Source organism: Parasteatoda tepidariorum, chromosome 3, assembly GCF_043381705.1.
Source record: "Parasteatoda tepidariorum isolate YZ-2023 chromosome 3, CAS_Ptep_4.0, whole genome shotgun sequence".
NCBI lineage: Eukaryota > Metazoa > Arthropoda > Arachnida > Araneae > Theridiidae > Parasteatoda > Parasteatoda tepidariorum.
In genome coordinates, this window is record NC_092206.1 from 8,337,167 (window position 1) to 8,349,474 (window position 12,308).

Below are 12,308 nucleotides of genomic sequence, written 5' to 3' on the forward strand. Positions count from 1 at the left end.
ATAAAGCATTGAAAGAAACTTAGTTGTTTTAATTTCTTAGGAAGTTCATTAAACTTACTTTCTTTCAAATTTTTGCTTTTTTTAGTTTAACTTATTTAAAAACTATTTATTAAATGAATTGGAACTGATGATTTAAACTAGGTGTCAATTATAAAATGTTTAATACTTTATAATATTTATCTGTTAAAGAAACCTATTTTTTTAGAAAAGTTTCCCCCACTTTGGAAGAAACTTGCCACTCCCTTTTGACTACTAATTGTTTTATTTCTTTCTATGATTTTTTTTTTCATGTCACAGTTTAGAAAATTGCGAACGGAAACAAATGCTTGTTTTAAGCATTCTTTTTTTAAGATTACAGTCCACAAGGTAACTAGTCATATAAAATTTTTTTAGTTCACTTTTTTACCCTTCTACCATATATCTCAAACCGTTTTGGAGAAAGGAATGCTAATTTTACAGTTTTCCACCCGATGGCACTGTAAGTGGCTTCCTCTTATAGAGCACATTTATATTATAACACTTTGACACAGATTTGATACTGGTGTCCTGTATTTGTATATTTTTCTGATTGTCTAATTACAAGCAAAAATATATATTGGTATTTTTTAAATATAAAAAACAGTCTCATGGTTACCGAAAAAATCTGTCAGAATATCGGAATTATATTTGTACTAGAATAAAAATTTTAAAAAATAGATTGAAACCATTTTTTTAAAATTCTTATTCAAAAATCTATCAATAATTTTGTGAATTAAATAAATTTCAATGATGAATAACTGTTTTTCTTAGATCTAAATAGTGCAAATTTGAAAAATTATTGCTTGGAACTAAACTGTGTTTGAAAGATTATACCTTTAATGCAGAAATGGTCACCAGTGTTTTATACCGTATTTCATAACTGTAAGTTATTAAAATGCTAAGTATAATATTTTTCATTTATTTTGACCTAAATTGATACAAAATAATGAGAAGTATGAAAAATATGTTTAATAAAAATTCTGTGTCAAAGGGTTAGCTGTTCTTGAACATTACTTTTATGATGCTAGCTTTAGTTGTTCTAAAGTAAAGAGAATAGAAAGAAAATTAAAAAAACCAATAACAAGTTTTTTTATATTAATTCTTCGTCTAAAATCTTTTTCTTAATTCATTTACAATCTTTAGAAATAATTATCATAAAAAGATTATCCTTTAAGGAAGATAGAATAAATAGGACTCAATAAGGAGAACAGTTAAAAAGTGTTAATTTTCCCTCTCTGTATTGTGTAATTAGGGCATAACTGCGGATTTTTCAACATGATTCCTTAAATATCCTTATTATATAAAGCGAAGCTCTTTAGAACCCATGAATCTTCAATAATATTATGAAGTACATATCGTATATATATGTAAGAAATTCTTTGCTTTTAGAAATTGTTATTTATAATTCTAATACATTAAAAAAGTTTTTTTTTAATAGTTAAAGTGAAATTGATCAGAAGGCATGTCAATTTAATAGCTTATAATAATTCAAAATCTTACCGGTCTTTTATCAAAGCACAGTAAAAAGAAGATACGTCATTGGACACAAAATTTAATATTTCTTTGGCAACATTTTTGTACTGTAAATTACCGTAGTAGTCATTGATCTGCAACAAATGATATGTTATTATATAATATAATAAGAATCACTATATAGGTATTGCATGACAAAAATAATATAAACTATCATTTCATAAAACCTCATCAGAATCAATATAATACAAATCAGATGATTGTGGCTTTGCTGCAAAATATAATAACATACTATTTAGCAGCAATGCCCTAAATTATTTCTATTGGACATTCACAGCTGCGTTGACCCACGTGGAAAAAGACTTGCAATAATAGAGACCATTCTCGATAGCAGATTACTTTGTTTATACATAAATAGAATTGTTTAATTTTCACAAGAATAAAAATAAACTTTCTAAACTTATGCAGTGGAAGACAGAGTAGAAAATAATCACATGATACCCATTGTTATACAGTGTGTGCAGTTACATTACCAAGCTATATATATATAAATTACGCTAATCAAGGGTTGCCACTCTACAGGGAGAATAGGAAAATGCAAGGAATTTTGATTTTTTTTTTTACGAACTGGGAAAACACAGGGAATTTTGTTTCTTATTTTCATCTTTTAAAAAATGGTGACCACTCAAAGTGTAATGTATGGAATATTTAAGGATGATATTTCAGCTATACTAAACTATTTCATTTTCTATAGCATTATTTAAGTTTTTTCAGCTGTTCTTTTTTTTCTCTAACTATTCCCAACAATTAAAACTAGTTATAAAAATAGTTATCCCAATATAGTTCACACAAGAGCACAGTATTTGTTGTGTTACCTCGTAATATATTGTGTTTAATACATACAGGGAAAACACAGGGAATTTTTTTTCCCGATTTGAGTGGCAATCCTGTATTCCACCAGGTTTATATTATAATTACATTAACGAATTCAATGTTGCCTTCTCTAAGAGAAAATATTCTTCCGAAAAATATGCTAATGTTTTTGAGCACCACCTATTCTTCTTCCCCGACAATGACCACACCAAGCCTGTTTGTAACGCTCTCGCCACTGGATTACGGGGTAGAAAAATGTCTGGTTGTGTTGCTTTTGAATTAGATCATGTGACCAGACCAATTCCTTTCCCAATTTTGTACCAGTGAATTGCTACTATATGATAAGGCATAGCTGCCAACTCTTCTGGATCTTGCCAGTTTCTCCTGGTTTAATAAAAATTCTGGTTTTTGTACATTTTTTAAAATTCCCTAAAATTCAGCATGTTTTCTTAAAAAAAAAAATCCCTACTGAAATAGAATTTTTGCTCAGATTATTTCTAGTTTGAATATTTAAATAAGTATTATTAATACATAATGAAACGAGCCTCATTTATAGAAATCAGTTTAAAGCTTTTTTTGTTCCAAAATTTTCTGTCTATTTTTATTTAGAATTCCTTTTTTAAATTAATTAAAAATATTTTAACTATCTTTGATGTATTAAATGCCTATTACTATTCAAAATTATGAGTAAACATTATGCATAACATTTGAAGTTCATATAATGTTAATCATAACTGTATAATATTGCAGTTTTCCTATTTTGATAATTTTAAAAATCCCTAAAATTCCCATGTATAAAATATTTAGTACATTATGCAACAATTATCATGAAGTTTATTTTATTTTGTAAAATTTACTGGATTTTTTCCTATCCATGTTGGCAGCTATGGATAAAGTGTCATCATTGGCTGATTTCAAAATAATTTATATAATTAAAATAATTCATTTATTTTAATTAGATATGCAGTAATTTTAGCAGATATGCAGGATTTTTTCCTATCCATGTTGGCAGCTATGGATAAAGTGTCATCATTGGCTGATTTCAAAATAATTTATATAATTAAAATAATTCATTTATTTTAATTAGATATGCAGTAAACTAATAATGTTAAATATAAAAATTAGTTAATTATAAACTAATAACTGTATTTCAAAACATTTTCTTACAGTGTAAATAACAAATATTGAGTGGTTGGTACTGAAAATGTAAAGTAAAAAAGTAAAAACATGTTTATTAAAGCTTTTCAACCTCAACATTATTCTTTTTTGGCAGTCGCTATTTTAATAGCCAGCAGACCTGTATGAAAAAATTAAGAGCCAGAAAAAATACTACAAGAACTTCTTAATAATAAAAAATAAAAAAAAAAATTAAGACATATAAGATAAGTGCACATTATCTCTTTTACAAACTTCACTGATTAATCTTGTAAACTTACTTAGTAATTTTACAATACTTAAATTTAGATTTATAATAAAGCAACAAATTACTGAAAAGAAGGAAATTTTACTGAATAAAATATTAGGAAATTTTACTGAAATGAATTACTGACAAAAAAAAAAAAAACTAAGTAGAAATAGAAAACTTTTAAAAGAAATTGTTTAATGTTTTAATAATAAAATATAAATTAAAGATTTTGGAACAATTTTCATGCATTCAAATCCACTTCAAATTAACTTCATCTTAGTTAGAAGAATCTGAACAAAAAAGAAAGCTGAAAGCATGCAAATTTAATTTTATTAACAGACTTACTTTCTGAGAAAACTGTAACGTTTTGTGCAACATGTACAGATCTAAGGCTCTAAACTTCGAAACATCTGTGACATATTCAGATTCAAAATTAGATAAGCTACCTAATAGGAACTTCAATACATTACGCATCTAAAAAAATAAAATACATAACCTTATTTATCTATTAAACTTTTTTTTGTAAGATAAAGAAAAGCTAATGAACATGTTTACATTAAAAAATACATCATTTTTACAGAGAACAATATTATGTTTAAAAGGAATTATTTCTATTTAAAAAACTTTAATTTTAATAGCAGGTTTTTGTAGTTTTCTTTGTCCAGTAACAAAAATGCCACTTGTTTCACTTACAAAGGACTCTCTTTACAAGCGTCTTTTCATTTTTTTGCAATTGAAGAGGTCAGAGTTGAAAGGTGGTATGCTACAAATCTGCACTTTTGAGAAAAACCCAAAAAAACTTTTTAAAAAATTCTTAATATCAAATACCAGGTAATTTTCTAGACTGCCTAAAGATAATCCAACAATTTGAAAACAATTAGAACAATCTTTCCACAACTGACACAGTCTTTTTTGGTTTTTCTCAAAAGTGCAGATTTGTAACATACCCCCTTTTAACATTGACTGCTTCAATTATCAATTCAAGCTCTGATAAAATGTAATAGTAATGCTTAATACAGTGGGCCACAAAACCTTAGGTAATAAAAAAAAATAAAAACAGATATTTTTTTTATAATATACATATTTTTCCCCAAGTGTTTTACTGTTTGTATAACAAACAGACAGGAGAAGAATCGAAGTAAAAGAAAAGCCATAGCTAGAAAATTACAACAGTAAAAAGTAAAATTCGAATTTAATGGAATTTTAGAAACAAGTAAATTCATATTTTTAACATACTATTAGAAGTTTGCACATTTTCAGTTATCTTTATGAATCTTTGGGGTTACATTTAAATTTCAGTGATAATGCCAACATCAAAGCAATTAATACTTAAAGAAAGTTGTAGAAAATTGAAAGTTTAAAAAAAAAAAAAAAATTCCACGCTCAATAAATCATTTTGTTCTAGAACTTCAATATAGCCTACGAAACTTTATTACTTTAAAAAAACGAAAGCAAAGTATTTAAAAAAACTAGCTTTTATTTGTTATTAAAGTTTAATAAAACATAATGTAGTTTTTAACAAAAAGTTTCTCTCCAAATTTCTCTTTTTCTTTTTTTAAAATATTCTCTCCAAATTTTAATAAATGGGAAATATAAAAACTTTCTAAAATGTTTTTCTGACCTGAAGTATTAAGAGAATCGTATTTCCTTAAAAATTAACAGAATAGTATGTTTAACCAAATGATATTCGAAAGATGTAAAGAAGAGTATAACATATTAATGTATGACCTATGCACCGTAAATCTCAAATCCTGTTAGTAAGATAAACAGTAAGCAAAATCTAAATATTAAAAACTATGAATGAAACAAATTGTAAGTGATTATATAGTGAATAACTGACTTTGTCAATGCTTTGAGAGCATTCTTCTAGTATTTGATTTTTGAGAGGAGTATTTTCAGAATGGCAGGCATGAGCTGCAATCCACCATCGAAGAACATCAACTCCGTAGGAAGGAATTCCACTTTTCTACAAAAATAAATTTTGACAGTAAAAATAAAATTGAAGAAGAGAAAACCATTTAAATATTTTCAATTTTATAACATATTTAAATTTGGAACATCATTACGGAGCAAAACTAATGGCTACCAGGGACACTTTGGTATTATGGACTGGCTGTTCATGGGCATTTGAGCCAATAATTCTATTTATCTAAATTATCTCTATTTTATGCTAATTGCATTCAAATAGGTCGTAATTTAGATCTTTTATTATAGTTTATTGATTTGGCAACTAATTTGCAAAGCTCACCAATTTAGCTGAAAATTAATAAATTGCAAAAAACTACTATTTTTAGACTGACTTGACTAGATTGCAATAATTATTAAAAATATAAAATAAAAATAATTTATTGAAATAAAAGTACTCTCTAAAATGCGCATGAACAGCCAGTCCATAATAGGGAAACCCAGCAGTGTTGTACTAATACATTTCTCAATCCTTGTGGTGTTAACAATTGTGCTGGTCCTGTATATTTTCATTACTTTTGCGTAGTCCAAGATATATTTCTAATAATTAAAGAAAGAAAGACTGTCCAGGACAGCCTGGTTGGTAGGGCTCTGGGCCCCCATCCAAGAGGTCGTGGGCCCAGTTACTGATGCACGTTAAATCTGTCAGGTCACAAAGTCCTCCATGTTCCCATAACAAATCAAACCTCTGGAGGTACTGATCCAGGAGTTTTCTTGTCCTCTGGATTGGTTCAAAATTACAAGGCTACGGAGTTGAACATTAGAAGTTGTAAACTCAAAATTGGGTTGGCTGTTAAACGACAGTTATATATATATAAAAAAATATTTATGGTGAATGATTTAACCTGCAATGATGACTACTAAATAAAATAATGCAAAACTAAAATAAATTTTTTTAGTTTTGTTTTAAAATGTTTCAAGAACAGAATGTTTTAAAAAAACTTTTAAGTGAGAAAATTCTGTGACAGTACAAGTAATACAATGATTTAGGTTAATCATTGGGTTTTGAAAATGAGATGATGGAAAAAAATTACTTTATTTCCAGATAAAATGTCATCTGGACTGACAACATTTCCTTCAGACTTAGACATTTTACGACCATTGCTATCTGTTACAAAACCATGGAACATGATAGATCTGAAATAGAAATTAATTGTTTGAAATTTTACATGTTAAATGATTTCACAGTTCAACATAACAGTGATTAAAAAGATTTACCAACGTAATTAAGGGGTAATTGTGACATGAAGTCAAAAACCTTGAAAATTTTATGTGAAAAAAATCAATATCAATTTATATACCCATACATGTCTCATATTTAAAATAATTTTTTTAAACTAACATTTATAATTAAATTACCTACTCATGAAAAATATCACACCTTTATAGTAAAGAAAAACTTCTGACAGGAATCGCAATATCGGATTTTAAAATCGTTGAATAAGAATCGCGATATTGTACATCAAAAACATGAAAATATAAATTGCAATATTGAATTTTTCTATCGCGTAAAAACGAATCACGATGCATAATTTTTAGATCGCGTTTATACAAATCGCAATGCGTAGTTTTTAAATCACCTATAAACAGGAAAATTGATCTTCAATACGACAAACGCGTGAATACGAATTGTGATATTGGTTTTTTAAATCACGTGAATAAGGAATTGCTATACACGATTTTTAAATCGTGAAAATACGAATTGCATGAAAAAGAATTACGATATTAGCAGTTTCCGGCTCAGTTCCAAGTATTCTAAATGGCAAAAATTCACCACACCAAAAGAATCAAATGTGCAAGAAAAACCACATGTGTGTTTACGTCTCGCTAACGGGATTTAACAAAGGTTTTAACATTTTGTCGTTACATTTTAGATCATTATATTTCAGATAAGTCCCGTGAAAAGGCTGTTGCGGAATTCAGACTTGCGGTAGGCTATGACTGCCTGGCAAACTTCCTTAACGAAATTGACATTTTAACGAGTCTTAATTGCCCACTTTGTGGAAGAGACGAAATCATGGACATGAACCATTTGTTGGGATGCATGGCTCTGCGCGGGGGCTCGGAGGTGAAGCGATACCGGAGCTCTCGCTATCTGCTGATGGGACGTTGACTTTTGTCACTTATTATGTTCTTTTTTATTTGTGTTCTTTGTTAATCTTATAAGAGTTTGTCTTTTTCCTTTGCTATTAGAAATAAAAAAAATACTTCGCCAGATTATAAGATTTTGATTTGCAGAAGTTCGAAAACCAGTTATCTTGAGAAACGCAGAATTCCTTGCTTCTAGTTTTTAGAGCAAGATGAACAACACGAAAAGCCAAGAATACAATCACCCCATCATGGTTGGACAGACAGATCAAAAGCAATAATTTCATTATGCAATAATATAGATTACACAATTTACAGATCAAAAAAATTTTTTTTGATTTACAGATTACAATTCTGAGGCAGTTGGTAACTGTAAAAAAAAAGTTAAAATTACCAAGACTAACTTTTTAAAAATAATTTAGCAAGTTATGTTGTCTTCAAATTAATTCTAAAAACTGAATGCAAAAGATTAAACCAGTCAATAAATTAAACAAACAAAAATAAGAAAATATTTATTTCAAATTATAATATAAAAGGCATAAAAATCAACAATTTATATTTTCGATAAAATCAAACTAACATTATTGAAAATATTTATTTTTTATTGGCGGGCACTTGGGTCTGTTTCCCAGTGGCCTCAAAAATGCTAGAATTGCTACTCTCTTATCGTTACCTAGTGGGCACCTATGGCTATGCTTTGGTGGTGGAGTAGCGTCGCCCACATCATACAACTATAAACCCGTTTATAGGGTGGGTTACATTTATACAGAAGAAAGGATATAGAAGACACAGAGAGAGAGAGGGGGAAAGTTACATCCTTGCCTACTGTGGGATTCGAACCCACAACCACTGGCCTCATAGTACAACTTATAGAAAGTATGATTCTGAAAGTAGTTTTAAATTTAATGCGACTCATCTTACTTATAAGGTGCTTTTTCTCCTAAGGCAACAGATGTAATCAGAGAAGAATAAAACCAGCCTCTCATTTGATCGATACCCTCAATACAAATATCAGAAACTTTTGGATCTAGAAGAAAACATCATTTTAGCATTTAATCATGAATGTCGTTTGACATAAAATATTACTGAAAAAAAAGCTAGTTTTAAATTCAATGAAAAATTTATGGCATGAAAAGTTTAAAATATTTTCATCAATTGGAGCTATTAAAATTATATAAAAAAAATGCATAGCATTTTTACATTCATTTCAAAAATAAATCTCAGTAGTTATCTTTTATTATTTAATAGTAAATTATTTTTATTATTTAATTTTTTTCGTTTTTATTGCTAAAATTTTTATATGCAAAGAAATTTATAATCATAAGCATGTAATCCTCCATAAAAATCTTCATAACCTCCATCCTATTAAGAACCTTCAGGACTAAGGTTCATGCCAGTATGGCGACAATTATTGCCAAATGTTCTACTAATGTTGCCAAAATCTGGGAGACAAATTTGTTGCCATGAAATAGGTTTGGAATTTATAAAATAGTAATGAAAAATAGGACCAGTCCTTTCAGTTTTTCTACCTAAAAAGGCAGCTTTAAAATTAAAAGAATAGGCGTTTGTAGATCATTTAAAATGCCTGTGATCATTTAAAATGCCATTTAGAGGCCTGTGACATGACTAAATATGTTTCTCTAAATTTAATAATTACATATTTTTATTTTCAAAAATTTTCAAACGTAATAACTGAAAGTGTCTAGTACTTTTAAATTTAAATGATGAAATTTCAAAGTTTCATGTTATGTTGTGCTTTGCTCTCATGTGTAGCTCATCAATAAAAAAAATATTTTTTTGAAAATATCTTTTAAATATCTAAAAAACATCTTTCAGAATTAACTTTATTTAGGATTTTATAATTATTAGATAATTAATTTTCAATATGATATTTTGTTAGTTCATACTTATTCTGTTCTCCTCATTTATTCTTTTATTTGGCATCACCATCCTAATCTGTACACTGAATTTATGCTTTTTTTTTCAATTGATTAAAAAAAATACTAATCTTTATCCATTAAGAGGTAATGAACCTAATTAGTTTTAGGGTGTTATAGAGGAGAATTAATAATTTTTGATGTGTACCATAACATGAATTATGTAATTGTAATAAAATTTTTGTACCACTAAATGGATAACTAGGTAAGTCCTAATAGACCACTAAATTTTCATTGCTATTCATAACCTTAGTAACTTTCATCATTTTATTAACCATCATAAAAATCCTCTACAATAAAAAAGATAGGAGGCTTATTTTTTTTAATCATGAAAATATAAGTCTTAATTATAAAAATCAAAAATCCATCCAACTCAAGACATTGAGGATTAAAATCGATTCCTACATTTTTTTAGTTTAGAGAAAAATAGATTTTACAACAGAGGTGTGTGGCTTTTTATATAATTATTTGCAGCAGGGAAGTGATATATTTATCATGCTTAACCCCAAGATCTTCAATTATATAATACAAAATCACGTATTAAGAATAAAAAATAATATTTTTCATAGGTATATAAAGCTTTCATATTTTAGACATGGACACATAAGAAACTCCATAAAAATGCCAAATTCTATGGAATTTTTTTACTTTTTTAAAGTAAATAAAATTTACATATACCACAGTATTTGACATTTATATGGAATTTCTTTAAAGATAATTCTTTTACTTTTCTAAAATAAAAGAATCTTATTAGTTGCAACTTTTCAGATTATTTAAACTTGGTTAATTTTTGTAAACTTAATCAACTAGTAAACAAAACTTATTTAAAATTAACATGTACAAATGTTTAACCTGGAAGAGCACAATTCCAACTTAAGCCACTATCAAACCAGATATCCATTATGTCACAACTCTTTTGGTAATCAGCATCTTGAATATTCAGCTGAAATTGAAATGCAAATAGATAGAAAAGAAAATTGGTGTTTGAAATTCATATTAGTTTAAATTATCATATAATTTAAAATTAGAAATACATATTGGAATTAAGAATATTGAATATTCAGTTGAAATTTAAATACAAATTGGAAGAAAATACAACTTTTGTTAAAATTCATATTGGCTTAAATTAACATATAATTTACAGTTAGAAATACATATTTGAATTCAAAATCTTGAATATTCACAGCTGAAACTAAAATAAAAAGTGATAGATAAATTTTTTTGTTGTTAAAACTCATACTGATTTAAATTATCATATTTATAAATATAAATACATATGGAATTCAGAATCTTAAAAACTTAGCTGAAATGAAAATATCAAATAATAAACTGATGCAATCAAACTCTCTACTAAAATTCCTGGTAATTTAAATTATCATATTTTTCAATTATGGAATTTAAATATTGTAAATACATCCATAAGTTTTTTTTAAACTATAAGAAAGAATAGTAAGATAATAGAAAAAAAAGTAATTTTTAGTATAAGTATAAAACAAAAGGCACAAATTCTCAACTTAATTCGCAAAAGGTCAATGACTAACAAGCTTAGCTTGCCCAAGGATCATTAGAAACAACAATATGTTAAACAGAACTATGAGGAGTTTGCTATCATATGACACCATGATCTTATGCTACATTTGAGTGTAAATTTAACTATAAAGTATTAAAAACTATATTTAAGAAATTATCTCCTTCAAAGTTTTATTTAAGATTAATAAATATTTTAATTTTAATTACCAATTTAATTTAGTTATAAGTGCAAGAGGTTTAATGTTTCAATACTATTTTAATCACGATTTTTTCTGTAAACAAATCAAAACAGAGGAATACCTGTTTTTTCAAAAGTGCAGGGAACAACTGTTTGGAATCCATTTCCCACCAACAATGAATACCATTAGACTTTATTAATGAACACAGATGGTCAGTCAACAATCTGAAATAAAATAGCCAAAATAAATTTCTCCATAAGAAATGGAATAAATTTTTCTAAGTACAATTAAAATGTAAACTAAAGGAATGCAAAATAACATAGATTTATTTCTCTCTTTTACAATAGTGAATAAAGATAAAGAATCAATAATGAATAAATATTTTGGAAACAAAATGTAATATGCATAATTTGAGCTCCATACTAAAAATTCAATAAATTTCTTCAAGAACAGGATAAAAGGGAAATTAAAATACAAAACCATGGGTAGCAAAATAACAAATATTTACTTCACTTTTTAACAATTGCTCCAAAATTTTTTGACTAATCTGAATTTTTTACTATCAAAATATAGTGAAGTCACAATCCTGAAGATATTGTCTCAATAATTTAGTCTAGAGGTCAGATAAAGTATTTGACTGAATAAAAATAAAGATTATTTTCACTTTTTGCGTAATTCAGCGCATCTTATGAACCATTCATACAAATAAAAATGTATTTCCTCATTTACAAAACTTGTCTTAAAAATAATTTTAATGATTTGTTAATTTTTACTACATATTTAATTGACTAATGAAAAAAAATTTAAATGCATGGAAGAGTAAAAACAAATTACTTTTTT

General features: G+C 27.0%; 1 protein-coding gene across 2 annotated transcripts in view; it reads right to left on the bottom strand.

Annotated features, from left to right (window-relative positions):
- LOC110281907 (Isoleucyl-tRNA synthetase, mitochondrial) overlaps window positions 1-12,308 on the bottom strand; it is a 43,927-nt gene that overhangs the window by 11,405 nt on the left and 20,214 nt on the right. The window contains exons 13-19 of one of the 2 annotated variants that reach the window (XM_071178302.1): window positions 11,590-11,692; window positions 10,612-10,702; window positions 8,744-8,849; window positions 6,769-6,871; window positions 5,610-5,735; window positions 4,115-4,243; window positions 1,519-1,625 (exon numbers count right to left, since the gene is read on the bottom strand). In XM_071178302.1, coding sequence (XP_071034403.1) covers window positions 1,519-1,625; window positions 4,115-4,243; window positions 5,610-5,735; window positions 6,769-6,871; window positions 8,744-8,849; window positions 10,612-10,702; window positions 11,590-11,692 — 765 coding nt within the window. The remainder of the gene's footprint in view (window positions 1-1,518; window positions 1,626-4,114; window positions 4,244-5,609; window positions 5,736-6,768; window positions 6,872-8,743; window positions 8,850-10,611; window positions 10,703-11,589; window positions 11,693-12,308) is intronic. The other variant, XM_071178301.1, reaches the window with a different exon arrangement.